At 37.5% G+C, this 17,032-nt stretch overlaps 1 protein-coding gene across 1 annotated transcript in view; it reads right to left on the reverse strand.

Moving 5' to 3' along the window:
- The window catches only part of LOC139122686 (inhibitor of nuclear factor kappa-B kinase subunit alpha-like), a 28,705-nt gene extending 19,814 nt beyond the window's left edge, over positions 1-8,891 (reverse strand). Inside the window, exons 1-2 of the mRNA XM_070688302.1 lie at positions 8,706-8,891; positions 150-332 (exon numbers count right to left, since the gene is read on the reverse strand). Of these exons, the coding sequence (XP_070544403.1) occupies positions 150-320 (171 nt within the window). The 5' untranslated portion in view covers positions 321-332; positions 8,706-8,891. The remainder of the gene's footprint in view (positions 1-149; positions 333-8,705) is intronic.
- Between the last annotated feature and the right edge of the window lie 8,141 nt (positions 8,892-17,032).

Raw genomic sequence — 17,032 nt, forward strand, 5'->3', positions numbered from 1 at the left:
ATATAGTGGGTTTTTCAACATCCTTTGGGAGTGAATAAGATCATCAAAAGTTACAATTACTGGTCCTTCAACAGGCCACCTAAAAAGTTATATCTTCACCTCACTTACAAATATGCACATGAATAACAAGACATATGAAAGATTCTCACCCTGTGTTTCAGCAATGACACAGTGCCATATCTGCCAGTGCCGAGGACTTCCACAAATCTCCATTTTTTAACCTTGGGCAGTTCCATATCATCCGAATCATAGTTGCTATGGTTACTAGTGTTGTCAAGGCCATTGTTTCTCAGGTGACCATAGTCAACATCATTGTTCATGATGTATGGCACCTGTGTGCAGAAAAAAAAAATGAATTTTAACAATGAAACTTTTCCAAACAAAAAGTTGCATCATCCCCCTTTGAAATATGAAACAAGTACATTGGGTTTCTGAGTTCACGCTGTAGTTAGATTTTCCGGTAACTAAAAAGGAAGCATTAAAAACTATTTTTAGAGAAAAGGAAAATGTATGCTGCAGGTAGCTGGGAACAGAGGTCAATGGATTGTCCTTCAGACTTCATAGAGTTTGACATGCTTTTCTGTGTTATGAATTGTTCTGCATGTTTTCCTGACTACATCGTAATCTTATGAATTCAGTTCAATAAAAAAATTTATTTAATGCTGGGTCAAATTTTCTGAATTCTAAACCTGAATGTCACATTTGTTTATTAACAAGTCATCGTTGATGACACAGTCCCCACTTGTTAATAAGTGCTTTGATTACAGGTCCTCAGAGAGGATAGAGTCCTCTTCATTAGGTCTGTGATAAAAATACTTGTGAATAAATTCGCTTGATACATGTCTGAGTTGAGTTCAGGAGATGAAAAAATCGTAATAAAATGGCCACATGGTGGCCATATTGGATCGAATCACAAAACAAATTGATGTGCATAGCTATGACATTGGTCAATGTCCTTGTACCAAGTTTGAATAAAATTGATTGAGATATGCCTGAGTTATGGCTCTGTACATGAAAAAATCGTAACAAAATGGCCGCACGGCGGCCATATTGGATCGTATCACAAAAAAAATTGATGTGCATAGCTATGACATTGGTCAATGTCCTTGTACCAACTTTGAATAAAATCTGTAGAAACATGCCTGAGTTATGGCTCTGTACATGAAAAAATCGTAATAAAATGGCCGCCTGGCGGCCATATTGGATCGTATCACAAAAAAAATTGACGTGCATATGTATGACATAGGTCAATGTCCTTGTACCAATTTTGAATGAAATTGGTTGAGATATGCCTGAGTTATGGCTCTGTACATGAAAAAATCGTAACAAAATGGCCGCACGACGGCCATATTGGATCGTATCACAAAACAAATTGATGTGCATAGCTATGACATTGGTCAATGTCCTTGTACCAACTTTGAATAAAATCTGTAGAAACATGCCTGAGTTATGGCTCTGTACATGAAAAAATCGTAATAAAATGGCCGCCTGGCGGCCATATTGGATCGTATCACAAAACAAATTCACGTGCATATGTATGACATAGGTCAATGTCCTTGTACCAATTTTGAATGAAATTGGTTGAGATATGCCTGAGTTATGGCTCTATACATGAAAAAATCGTAACAAAATGGCCGCACGGCGGCCATATTGGATCGTATCACAAAAAGAATCGATGTGCATATCTATGACATTGGTCAATGTCCTTGTACCAACTTTGAATAAAATCAGTTGAAACATGCCTGAATTATGGCTCTGTACATGAAAAAATTGTAATAAAATGGCCGCCTGGCAGCCATATTGGATCGTATCACAAAACGAATTGACGTGCATCTGTATGACATATGAAGTAATCCTTGTACCAAGTTTGAATGAAATCGCTTCAGGCATCTCTGAGATATCTGCGTGAACGGACGGACGCACACACGCACGCACGCACGCACAGACGCACACACGCACGGACATGACCAAACCTATAAGTCCCCCCGGACGGTGTCCGTGGGGACTAAAAATAGATTTGCATAACTGATATAAAATAACCACACAGAGATAAATTGTGAGGTGATCATTTCTAGGAAAATTTTTGAAACATGTTTTTGGGAAGTAGGGTTTTCAGTCATTATTTTGTACCATCGTGCATTCATGAGAATAATCTTATCATTTTTTAACCTGCTTGCAAATTTTGCAGTTTCTCACTAAATGGTATGCAAACGTCAGTCCAATACAGGCATGTAAATGTACACAAAATATCTAACAAACTTAATAATGTGTAATGGCTGGTACGATCACAAACACACTGTGATCCCGGTGATAGAGAAAGTCCAGCCACCTGGTTCTCACATCAGGGACTACTTCCACTCAACCAAAGTTAAATTTTGCTGAGCAGTTACCGATGAACAGACTGCAAGCCTTGATACCCACACATTGGTCAAAATTTTTAGCCCCTGTAACTGGCAACATGTGTTGACAGTGTTGATATTTTTAGTATTATACATGTACCATATAACAATGGATGCTCCTCTCTTCCCCTCTCTCCCCCTCCCTCCCCTTGCAATTTTATATTTCTTTAACCCCCATCAATAAATTATCTACAACTGTCAATTTGACATTTCTTGGTCCAAGCACGGTGGATGAAGGGACTGTGATCCGAGTAATAGCAGGTCACATGACACATCATAATTCAGAAACCAATTATTCTGTTTGCAGATCTGTGAGTTCCCTATATATATCTTTTTATCATCACTTGATATCTGTACTGCTAAAAATAGTTTGCTGGATGTTTACAACTACACGTTTATCTTTTGATAACAGGTGTACCACTTTACTGGGTACTTGATGCCATGTGGACAGTGATACTTGGCAAAAAATGGCAATGCACTCACCCACTTAAAGTAAACTACACAGCTATCACAAGAGCATAAATCAACGAAAGCACAAAAGAACTGAACTGATATATGACCGACTGTCCAAGGTATGGCTGAATACACAGACAAAGAATTCTAGGGCTGCAAGGGCAGAAAATTTGCATTTTAATCGAACAAGCATTACTAAGTGTCAGGCATGACTGTCAAAGGAAAATGAAAAATGGCTGATTACCCAGACACAGAATTCTAGGGTAAGGGAAGAAAATTTGCACTTGAATCGAACAATCATTACTAGTGTCAGGCATTCATACACACACACACACACACACACACACACACACACACACACACACACACACACACATACATACACATACACACAGATGAACATACAGCACATTGTTACAAATGTCAATAATGGTACAAATACATAATATGTAGTTTATTCTAAGCCATGTACAGATATAGATAAATTTGACGTAGAAAGCATAACATGGACCCTGGGTATACAAATTAAGTCTGACAGGGCATATTATTTCCATAACATTTTGAAGGGCTTAATAAATGATTTTGTTATTTGGTTCCAAGGCGACTGCACCATTAATATAATTACATGTTAATAATACATGACAAAACTTCCATCACTTAATTGTCCAAGTGTACCTGAGCTGGTCTTTGAAATAAATACTTCACTAACAACATTACTTTTTTAAAAAAAATTCAGGATAGAAATACATGCTAAATACATACTACAGACAACAGATGACATTCAAGAAATCAACACCTCGAGATCATTCTGTTGCTTAAGGCAATCATCTCCATGTTAACAATGGATAATCTTATTTATTCAGCCTTTGGCAAAATCTAATTAATCAAAATGGCTTTAGAAACAAGGTATGTGTAACCCTTAATACATGTATCCATAAATACTTGAGACCTAATCATCTTGAACGCAACAGGCTCTATATCAGGGATGTAGAAAATTGTGGTTACCATTGGCAAAAATAAAAGTATAGGCAGTTACAAGTAGTGTGTAAGCACAGTAAAATTGTGCAAAATGTCCTTGATTTTTTATTAAACTAATAATTTTCACAGCCGGTAAATTTTAGCTGACAGCCGGTTGTTTTTGCTGGTTGCAGGCAATTTTCTACATTCCTGTCTATAATGAATTTTTTTGCAATAAATAGAAGGAAAATATTGATAAAAATTTGCAATGTTTCTTCCCTATTTTCATATGCTTGCCTTGAATCGATATACTTCTTTAGTTCCAGAACTTTTCATACTTCTTTAATTCCAGCGGAACTCTTCAGTCGTACATGTATAATGTCTGCCTACAACCCTTGAACAATAAAGCTCATACTGGGTTGAAAAGGGAACATCTGTTAGCCTTAGGATCTCGTAAAGCTTGCAATAAACACCGCAGTTAAATTTCAAAGCTCTATTATGCCTGGTCTTGCAAAGCACTCTGTAAATATTTTGTTACATCATTGATGACACAGTGAATACCCTATCCAGGTTCATAAAAGTTGCTTTGATTCTGTAAAATCTTTTCAAGATAATTTACGCAGCTTGAATTTCAAAGAGGTTTACGAACAAACATACAGGACTATTAACACAAGAGACACTGTCTTCAAGATGATAAACTAAAACTTCCCAAAGTAAAGCTTTGAAATATGTCGGCTGTTGATGGCAGAAGTTTTATTGACAGTAAGCGGTACACCTGGTTAACTTTCCCACATACCAATACACAGAAAACAACTTTGGGGCAAGATGCTTTACTAATTTTTAACTAATTTTTGTTCCATGTTTGTGGAGATATTATTTCTATTCACTGCAGTCCATGCAATGGGAGACATCAGAGCTGAACTTTGACCTCTTTGCAGCATTAATGTCAAAGTGTTGACAGTTTTAAACACGTAACTTCCATCATGATATTTTTTACAGGCAACAGTACACCTCAATGAAACTGCATCAATATATGGTTATTTATCTTACATTGTAAATTCAACACTGAAAGAGAAAATAGTTTGAGTTCTTTATTCAAAAGTCCATGTATTATCATTCAATATTAAAATCACATGCATCAATTTGATGACACCTTTCCAAAATTGTTGTAAAATCCATAATTTAGAAACTTTACAAACACTAAAGTTGATTGGCATGAATCATCCAACCTTTCATTGTGAAGATATGTTGCCTAGCAACACGTAATATTCAAATATAGTCTGTCCTAGTGTTACATGTATACTCTGATAATGATGAGCTTGTTTTTCTTTATTTGAAAACCTAAATCCACATAGACATGTCAATAGTAAGAGAAACAGCAACAAGCCACTTATTATCTACAGCTAGACTGTACCAGCAAACAAGAATTCCTGGCAAATGGAGACATCTGTATCAACCCATACATGTAGATACTATGCCAAAGGGACACAATATTTCAGATTCAGTAAATTCTCAGTTGCATGAAAAGTATTTTGCAAATAAATTGAAACATTTGTCCATTCCGGAAATATGCTCTCCTAGGCAGTAAAAGACATCGATGTCAGCAAAGAGTGATGCTTGCATTCCAAAACTCAGACATCTGCTTGCAGGAATGACTGTGCATAGCACAGTTGCTAAGCAACTTGCTCATCTACTGATACAGATGAAAATCCATCTTGACCACACAGTCACAGAGTAAACCTTACAAACTTAAATACTTGTGGCTTACACTTCCTTATAGTTTATACAGATGGGGAATGCCGCATGATAACCTTTAAAGTGTGGCGTATTGAGGCAAGAAGTTGTCATACAGAACTGAGGTACACATAAACCTTTCTGCAAATATCCCTTATCATGTACAATGGATGTAACATTTGCCTATACACATTATCTGTGTATGACATTGATCAGACAGAATTCAGCAACACATCTCAAGAACAGTGAGTGATCAAAGTATAGCTGGAGAACTTACAGGGACTTCAAGAAGTGACTATGGCAAAATATCTAACAGAGCACCAAGTCATTTATAGCAAGATTACAAGTATCATACTGTACTTGTTGCCTGACAATACGGTTACTGTTAAGTTAGTTAATAATAAGCAAATATCAGTAAATCACCAAATTACGTCAGACTCGCCAATATTTTCCCCTTAAAGGTAGAAGGCCCCTCTGAGACAGATATTGGGACTCTAAAAATTTTACAATTCCTATTTAGGCTACCACTTGTAGGGATCATTTTGAAGCTTGTGGAGTGAATACAGTTTTCATTGGATTATTTTTGTGAATCAAAGATTTTATTTTTCCCCCATAGAGTTAATACAGGGTGGCAGCCATTTTGAATTTCAAGTGCCAGTAAATATTGGGTAATTTGTTTTCTCTGGGATCAAATTTTGCATGTTGACCCTTGATATTCTGCATTTCCCAAAGAACTGTTTTAATGTCTCTTTATGGCAAGTTTGAGCAAGAGTTCAAGACTAAATCAATTTTGAGGCGCATTTTACCTTAAAGGTGCCCTTCTCAATCCAAGGTTCTCACATTAGCGAATGTTTCAACAGCCCATTAACAGTTTGTCAGTCTTTTGTTTTCAATTGAATATTTTATCAAGTAAATAATATTTGTATTAGATAAATCTGATAATTGAGTGGGGGATTTAAATTCTTGAAGACTCTGTTAACAGAATATCTAAAAGAATATTCCAACTGTAACCCAGATTCCCTAGATTAACAATTACATCAAACCAGATCCACTGTCCTTGATGCCTGCTGACTCTACAATGATATTAAACACATACAAGTCTGTCAACAGATATTCTTAAACAAGTTTTGAACACTGAAGAAATATCACATAAATTTCTGATTCTGGAAATGTGTTCAGTCAAAATGAAGCCTTCTGGTACAAGAAGGACAATGACTTGCACATAAGTATGACTCATAGCCGACACAGGATTCACATCGTACAGCAAATATGATACCAAATCTAATTGAACATTTTTTGTTAGAAAAAAGCTTGTCTGACATCATGAGAAATCCTCAATGTTCAAAGCCTTCATCAGGTGATCATTAAGTAATATTTTTCATCTACTTTGGAAAGTGTAATGTACATACTTACAATTAATATGTACCTTTTTATACTTTATTTTATAGCTCAACAACACATTTGGGGAGTGCGGTAAAGCAAAAATTACAAGACAGGACAAATTCACAACAAACGTGGGTATACTCACTATTAGCAACTTCTATCTTTCATCTAAAACTATCAAATAAAGCTCTTATAATTTCATTGTAGTGACTATATATACATGACTCATAAAAAGCCAACAGCTGTCGTAAAATTTGTACAATCCAAAATTGATGTTTTATACCATTTTGTGAATTTTTGAGGAGATCATGCATGTCTTTTAATGCAATAATTAAACTATGATAAACTCATTAGATTTGTGAAATTTGAAAGGAAAATGGCCCAACTATGGGTAGAGTGTCAGAGATCGCATTTTATATGAATGGATCAATTTCCTGTTCTCTGAAAACAATCGTGCACTAAATGAAAATATGTCACTGGACTTCCACGTTGGTATTGTTCCTGTTTTTTATTTTTAATCTCAAATCTTACACAACAAATCTTTGCCACTGCAATCTCCTACATCAACTTCAAAGAATTATGTATTTTGGAGTTTTGATTTAAATGTGGATTATGATTTCTTTTATTGTTTGTAGGTTTCTGAATATGAATTATTTCACTCTCTAGAGAGAATTGTTCATTTTCATACAGATGTAAACTGGAGATGAAGGCACTACAAATATAAATCTTACAAAATTAACATATGTGAACCAAGAGTGTAATATGAGGCACTTTGTGCATCAAACATCTACACTGCACTGGTGACTGGTCTGTTTTATTTATGATAATTTTTTTTTCTATTTCTGCCAGTGTATCTGTTACCTAGGAGCTAAATTGATGTTAACATACATTTGACAGAAAACATTGCGCAACACATTATTAAACCCTGAAATAACCAAAATATTTGTTGTTGAATTTACAGTAATTGTGGTGAAACTACAAAATTGGTTAACCAGTACAGTGAATGTTTTATGTCAAATATGTTTGGATGATATGAAATTTGACTGGTCCTTTTGTTATAACTTGGTTCAATCATAACCTCTTCTGTTGGCACAAAAGTTGGTTTATCAACCTCTATATTAATTGGAAATAACTTTCAATTTCAGAGTATGTTCCTCGTCAGTTGACCACACCTCCTAAAGGAATGGTGTGCGAACACAACTAATACATTTGTCTCGGAAAGAACGGATTCTCTGATGACCGGGGGTGGGGGTGCGCAGGTACCAGTAACGTACAACTTGTCAGGAAAAAGATGAAAGCGATGTTATTGTTTCTGTATGAAAAGACAGTAGTTGCAGAAATCCAAGAATATATGCTGGTCATACAGCATGCGTGCAACTACGTTGAGTAATAGTATTAAAGTTACAAGTACGGGGTCATAAGAAATACACACTGGCTACATTCAACAGTTCACGATTTTTACATCACGCGGCATGCAGCCACTGACAGGAAGCAGTAGCAGCATGCATCCTATCGAGGACAACCCAGAACAAAAAAAAACTCCGGTCACTTGACCAGAGGGTCCTTGGGTTCACCAGTTCCATGGAAAGTCAACGTTGTGTAGACTCTGGTACACAAGTACCTGACACAAGGCTGTTCGAGTTTTGTTCACTGACCATGAAGGTCACTTAAGGTGGACAGGAAGGGGGTAATACACGACACAACTCACATTCCAAGACATTCCCAACAATCACCCCTTTCTTGTTTACTGCCGACAGGAAACAGTTCGCGAACACTTACCTGTTTTCACCAACACCAGAAGCTTCCGACAGATACCTAGTCGTACCCTCGAGCCTACATCCGCTGTGAAGAACGAGGATTCCCCTAGTACAAACCGCATACAGCACAAGGCGTCCTACTTGTATCATTGATGAGGATGACTGAACTCTTCGGGCTGGTGTGCATATATTGCATTGTGTGACCTTTCACGTTTTGAACTGAAGCGCCCTCAAACATATACAACTGAAATTTTCGTTATTTTCTGCAGCTGCGATGTACATAGTAGTTTTTTCGATTACAACAAAGCTATTATTATAAGAAGCACACACACTGTATCAAGCATGTTCCACATTTTTCTAAAACAAAGGCAGGGATCTTTTTCACAATGCAAAAAAAAAAGATAAGATCATTTGTTCGGTGTGTTTTACAATTTTTAGGGGGTGATTTTACCACGGCCCCTCCACAAACCGTGATTTTGCACAACAATGTCATAGAAGGCATACCCGGGTACCCGAAAACGACGTCACTTTTTGAATGTGGTTTGATGAGAGCAATGCTTGAAATGAGTCCCAAAATCTAAGTAGCCACCCGAATACCACAGCTGTATCTTATCACGAGGCTCTCCAATACTTTTGGCAACATACGATCACGGTTACTCTACATTGTTTGTACAAAAGCAAGATTTTATTATTCTGTAACATTCATATTAATAATTTATCAATATTCATAATTAATTTTTGATCATAACTGGAAAAATCAACACAAATGATGTCTAATTAGCCTGTGATGGCGGAAGGGCATTTAATTTTATTCTATGAGGGACGGACCATTAGATCTTGGGAGGTGGGGTGGTAACAATCAGATTGTTAATATTTTTTTGTAACAATTGTAAATTTTTAATTTTTTTTTCCAAGTGAGACATGATATGCTATTTTTTTCTGAGTAAACTGTCAGATTTATAATATTTTACGTTCTTACTTTTTTATTTTGCGAACTAGTCTGAAGATTTTTTCCCTCACTTTTTTGCTTTGAATTTTTTTTCTGTTTTGACCACCCCCTCCCAAGATCTAATAGTCCGTCCCTAAGGGTGGAGCAGGTGGTATCGCTTTTATCTCATCGGAGGGGGTATTTTTATTTTAAACACCCTCTAGCGGGAAGGATAAAACCATATCTTGACGGGCCAGAGGGGAACTTTTGTTTAGGACACCGCTGGGGAGTTTTTCAATGGAGGATTGTGGATTGGATGGGAAGTATTCAAACCGTCATGGGAGGGCATTTGCGAACAGCTTTTACTTTCCCACTATTTTTGCCCCAATTCCTTGAAATGCTATACTTACTCTTAAATACACTGAAAACACATTTGATTTCAATATCTTGAAATACTAGCCTAGACCCTATTCTCCGCTTTTGGCCTTCAGCGCCATTGTGGACGAAGGCCAAAAGCGAAGAATAGGGTCTGGGCTATTGAAATTCTAGTATGCTAATAAGCTTATTGTAAGAAGGTACAGTAGTATATTTGTCGGAAGAATTCGATGTAAAAATTTCACCGACTTCTTTGACACGCGCGCCGCTTCTTCGTGTCCACCGTATCGATTTTTTCACTGCACCTACAGAAGTGAATGGCCTCTTCGTGTACTGAAGTCTATAGAAGACCATTTCGTCATAAAACTGATAAACAAGTTCATACCGACAGATGTGCACTATGGTGCTTTCAAACTTACACGTCTTCTGTGGTAATGTTGCCAGCTAAAAAAGTTGAATGGTCAAGAGCATATTGGAATAATTTGGAAATTAATTAATTAATTGATATAGGGGAAAATATGTACTGGAATAGTAAATTTTTTAACCTTGTACTTCAGACACGGTTGGCACCAATCTGAGTAAAATCCGATGTAGAGATGGGTCGGTCTTTTACGTTGTCATATTACTGTCGTCTTTTGTCGTATAGGAGGACTAAATATGGTTTGTTTGAAACACGTCAAGTAGTGAGGGGAGGACCGCAAAAAGAGACCGTAATACGATAACTAAAAGACCGCGACCCATCTCTACATCGGATTTTAATCAGATTTGGTTTTCTCAACCTTGTGTTAATGAGCTTCTGATAACGTAAAAGTCAAAACCAGCCCGTAAAAGGCAGAAATCCCGTCCGAAAACACCACAGCTATGGACCCTCAGTTACTGATAAATTCGGACAGACTTTCCTCCCACATGTAACAATATGCCAACTAAGCTTATTTAGATAGTTATTTGCTGTGGAGTTCTAAAAAAACAGTTTTTCTTATTTCCGACTGAGCATGAAGGGTGGGTGGTCCGTTTGTTATTTGTGACATAACATAAAGTTTATCACTTTGTATCGGTAAATATCTATCATTATCTGTGATATTTTAAATACAATCTTAAAAAGGGTACACAGAACTAAAATAATCCACTGAACTACTGCAAAATACATCGATGTTACCAAGGTGACAAAGCTTACGATACGAACTAGTCCGGGATGTGATCCTGGGCTGTAATAAGGGAAGAATACCTTCAGCTAATATGATTCAAACATTCGTGTAAAAGTTAGTTGTGAATAATAAACACCTGCTCATCTATTATGAGTTTAGCCAGTCAGTTTTGCTCATTTGGAAAAAGTGCAGTATGAAAAGTGTTTTTTACGCAGTTAATACTGTCATTTTGAATCAGTAAGAGGGCATGAAAAATATATTTTTCGACAATATTTGAAATAATATATTGAACTTCAAGAAATTAGATAATTTTCTAATTTAAATGATATTTTATTCAGACTTGAAGAGGTTGTAAAGACGAGAGGGAATCTGATTACAAAGCTAAACAAAGTGGATCATTGGAAGTACTTCTGGGATCTTCGGAAAAAAACTTGACCGAGTTAATATAATTTTAAAAGACATTTCAACGATTAAATACTATGCTTTGCAAGAATTACGTATTTTCATGGCTACATGGCATGCTGCACTTCCAATATTATGGAATATGATTTTGGTATAACAGGTAGGATACTATTTCAGTAGGTTTTAGGGCGCCCTCAACGGGTTCATGAGATTTTGCTTACGAAACAGCTGTGAGCAGGCCAGGAACAGATTGCATGGACTTCAGCTGGGACTTGGAGTCGAGACGTGGTTTGCGAGAAAGAACTCGTAGCACAAAATATACATGTGTGTGCAATTGCACACGTAGTGAAGAGATCACACGTTTATACGTGGAACATAAGGGACCGTTCAGTTTTTACGGCCGGGGGGGGGGGCGGCAAAATCCAGGGGGGGGGGGGTCATCGTAATTTTGGAATCCGCAAAGGGGGGGGTCATCACTTTTTCACTGGTAGGAAAGGGGGGGTCACCACATTTTCAAAAACATAATACCAACAATAAAGTTCACTTCATGCCATGGCCATGATCGACCCTCTTTACCTGCGGGCCGCCTTCGGCGGCCCACTACCAGAAATATACATTATGGATTACCCATGACCCTCTTAACGGACAGACGCCTTTGGCGGCCCACTCCAATTAGGTTTACTTCATGCAATGGCCATGATTGACCCTCTTTACCAGCGGCCGCCTGCGGCGGCCCACTACAATAAATTGACTTCATGTAATACCCCACGGCAATCTTACCGTAAAATTCCCAATTGAAGCCGCGGCTTGTATTAGAAACATTTTTGAGGGACCCCTGGGATCACGCACTGAATAATGGTAATGGCCGCGCGCCTTCAGCAGCCCTGTCCAGTAAAGTCTACTTTATGCAATAGCCATGATCGACCCTCTTTACCGGCGTGTCACCTTTGGTGGCCCACTAGAATAAAGTTGACTTTACATAATGGCCCATGACCCTCTTAACCGGAGGGCTGCCTTTGGCGAACCACTCCAATAAAGTTTACTTTATACAATGTCCATGGACATGAGTTGTCTATGGAAATGAAGTTAAAAATTGCCTTACGGTCGTCCTAATTAACAGACGTTTCAATGGATGTGGCTGAGAAGTTGTGCACTGGCATCTCTGCTACACCAATAAAGTGCGCCGCGTACCGGAGTTCAAATCCAAACCATGCGGGTAAATTTGACATATGGGTTTTGGTTATTTTTCAGGGGGGGGGGGGTCATCAATTTTTTTCGTCTGACAAAGGGGGGGGGTCATCTTTTTTTCACAAAAAAATGCAGGGGGGTCTATATTTTTTTGAACACCGGCGACAAGATTTTGCCGGCCCCCCCCAGGCCGTAAAAACTGAACGCTCCATAACAGGAGACAGTATCAAAGCAATTTCATGACAGATTCCAACAGTGGCAGTCAGAGGATGGCTGGGAAACGCTCGTTCGTAAAATTTCGGAGTTGTACTCGTGTTTCGATGAAAAAGACAGGGTTTGGGATAAATTTGGTTGAAAGTAACTGCTTTATCAGACGTATTTCGTCTTGAAAGACCTCTTCTAAGGAAAGTTCTATTAAAATCAATTATTACAATATATAATATCATTTAAAAAGATATCAATGTAATATGTCATAAAAGTTTTTCTTATCCTTATTGCCGTAAAATAGCTGAATCTGTGCTACACTGCTATTTATGTTTTATATTAGGCTATTTATTTCATAGGTCTTTCGGAGTTTTACTAGTGAAAAAGACAGGGTTTTGGATAGATGTGGTTGAAACTATATTAAGTAACTGAAGTAGGGTGAAGACAAAGGCTTATCAGAAGTGTGTTTCGTCTTTATAGAGCTGTTCTAAGGAAAATTCTATTAAAATCAATAATTACAATATACGAATATCATTTTAAAAATATCAATTTAATATGTCATAAAGGTTTTTCTTATCCTTATTGCCGTAAAATAGCTGCATCTGCGCTACACTGCTATTTATGTTTTATATTAGGCTGTGATGTCCAAGGCGCGCAATAGAGACGATGACGCATTCAGAGCGCAAAAACGTTAACCCATATGATAGATTTTGTATATGGATGATTTTGATACATATATTTCATGAGCGTTGGTGTCAATATGCTTAAAATTAGTAACTCCTTTAAGGCGAAATTAAATATGCCTATTGAGCATGCGTGAAAGGGTTTCAGTTGCGCAAAGGGTATAGAAACTTTTGGAAATTCGATACACTTCGCCGTACAATTTAAAAAAAAATATTTAGAGCCTATTTCATAGGTCTAATATGAATGAAAGCAATGCTCTCCAAGAAAATAAGGACCCGATACGATGAGATAAGTACCCACTTTTCAGGGTAGGACAAAAAGTAGGACAGAAAGACCTGCCTACACGAGATGTGGAAATGAAATATAAAAAGTAATCACTGTAGAACCACAGACCCTGCAGATCATTTTTGTTTCTGCAGAGTCTATGGTAGAAGTAAACGGATGTGAGCAAAAATGATACGTACATTTCCGGGTTTACAAATTTCGTTGGTGAGATGGTAAACTAGTCAAAAGGAGATGCAACATTATTGGCTTAAATCAATGTTTCGACCGTGGAAAAAAATCCGTCTAAGATTCATGCCGAGAGGGCACTATTATTTTTTTTTATTTAATTTTGTTGGATCTCTTCAGTCATAAGCTTACCGGTTGTAACTAGATAAACCTTATGGTGACACATTTGTACTTGAGGGGGATAAAGTGTAAGCTTATAATTACGCAGGATGTGCATGCTCCACATCGTGATGGTACATCATTGCTACATTACATTTTTTTATTTATATAATCAGATATAATCAGATTAATTATTTTGACAAGGGCACACTTTGCAGTTTTTGAAGTGAGGGGTCATATTTTAAAAATGAATACTTTAAGGGGTCAATTTTCACATTTTTTACGTTTCTTAAATTTCATCGCCCCCCCCCTCCCCATATAAATAATTGTAGCATGAAATATTTTGCTTTTGCGTTTGTGTTTTCATATTGTTATCGACAGTAATAACGGATTGCTACAGTGTATCTCATATGTTTCTGTTTCTTTGTCACCATTTCCTGACTAAATTATTCAACTCTGTTTGCGATCATTGTATATACGATGCTGTTGTCATATAGACTGTGCAATATGGTGTATGTGGTGTATAGACACAGTAAAGTGGAACGGATCATTACTTCTTTGAATTGTGGATGTTTTTTGTAAAAATATAAACGTTACCGTGATTGTGTTGATATATAAGGAACTGTTTTTAGGGGATGTATGGGGAAAAATGCTTGGTCGTCATTTTTATCCATAGGTTTTTCGAAGTTTGTAGCCAACTAGGGATACACTGAAATTTTACATGTATGATATGTACAGACTACAGACTAGGTTCCTTTTGATTCGGTTAAAGTTTAAAACACATTCGCTGTAATTGAATTCTGATGGAACAAGACACAGATTCGACGGTTGTGCGTGCACGTGATGTGAGACGTCAATCGTGCATTTTAATTGAAGGCCTATGCCCTGTTCATTGAATTCCAGCGCGCGAGTTCGGAAAGTAAGATTTGATTGTTCAGCTATAGGTTAACCTTTTCGAACAGCTCAGTCAATTTCTTCACTTTTGGCATCTGAAAAGTGACCAAAAGTTATAGCAGGAAGCTACACGCCTTTTACATCACAAACTATTCTGATGTGTATGACCACAGGGGCTCATAAGTGCCTATTTAAGTCAATATTACAGCGTTTTTCTTTCTTTTTCAATGTTACAAATAAAGCTGAAGAGCACAACATTTGTGTAGCTGTCTTTTGTGTAGCTTGTATTGGCATGTATAGTGCGCCCTCAATGGGGAATGTGATCATATGTAAATACGACCTTTAGTTCCGTGACCTCTAGCCAATTCCTCTGGCCATGCCTTCTGTACACGTGTACAGACGTCGCTGTGTTTACTGTACTATATTTAGTACAGTAAGCATAGCGAGGGCAGAGCAGGAAGTAGGCATGGCTAGAGCCGGGCCTAGAGGTCACGGAACTAAAGGTCACATTTACGAGGACGCACTATACATGCCAATACACGCTACACAAAAGACAGCTACACAAGTGTTGTGCTCTTCAGCTGGATTATTTGTAACATTGAAAAAGAAAGAAAAACGCTGTAATATTGACTTAAATAGGCACTTGTGAGGCCCTGTGGTATGACTAGGCAGTTTGGCGCGCAAGCTCAGATCCTTTGGGTCCATCACCTGCAACCCCGGCCTACAGCCTCCTTTTTGAAACACTAGCATTTTTGCCTTTGTCTTTCATCTATACAAAATATTTGTCCATTTAATTGGGACGACAGATATCCTTTGACGACGACATAAGAACAACAATCGGATGTCTGGTGAAATCGATCACGAAGGTATGCGTTTCGCGTCGACGATCGATTAATCGTGTGGAGGGGACCGCCCTACAGCATCGTGGTCAACGCCCTCTGGAGTTTGAAAGACGAAAATTTGCAAGTGTGAAAATCGCTTGTCACCTCATTCGTACTACAATAAGATAGCGGGATTTGATAAGACACCATTGTCTGTTGCTCGACAGTTCTGTGCTGAAGTTCTGATCAAACGTCATACGATCACGGTATCGAATCATCTACTTTTTTCTTTGACGTATCCTGTTCAAATATTGTAAAAATGCGCGCTTGAAGAGGAAATGCGTAAAAAAAACAGTTTCGAAGAAAGTAGCAATGACATTCCAGGAAGGGATGTGCAAATTTTTACTTTTCAATGTGTCACTATCTTCACTGCAGGCAACTTCATTTCATGATATTTCCCCAGGGATGTGTAATGAACATATGCTCAGGATCCCTCAACCGATAGGTCTAATACACCTGTTGCATATCAAACACTTTTACCCTTCAATGCAGAAGTGTTGAACTGCAACGGTACGATTGACGAGTTAAACTTCGACGTTTAGCCAAAAAGGTCGTCTTTTAACAGCTAACTCTGACAACTTTTGTTCTGTAGATCCGCAGTTCCAAAGGAACGCTTGGCGAATAAAGTGAGAGGCGATAGGTGTGGTGACAGCGAGTGACGTCACCTTTTAGTTTAGACTTACAAGATTGAGTTGCGCACCACGTCACGCCGATGAGCTCTTTAATATTCATCCGCACTGGTTGACAGGCTTTCAAACTGCAATTTCAGCGAGAAATTTATATCGATTTTTTATATTCAATATTTCGAAACTTGTCGCCATGAATACAATAGGATATATTCAATATAAATAATATCGGTTATCGTCATTCAAGGGAAAAAAGTGCGCCCTAAATTTTGCTACAGAAAGAAAATTCAATTAAAATGAGTAAGTAGGATCAATAATAATCGCAAAATATTAACAGTTTACTTGATAATCCGTTTACGTGTACATACAGAACATTTCGCTGATGATTATTAAATTATGCTAATTAGTTAAGT

This window comes from Ptychodera flava, chromosome 22 (genome assembly GCF_041260155.1).
Source record: "Ptychodera flava strain L36383 chromosome 22, AS_Pfla_20210202, whole genome shotgun sequence".
NCBI lineage: Eukaryota > Metazoa > Hemichordata > Enteropneusta > Ptychoderidae > Ptychodera > Ptychodera flava.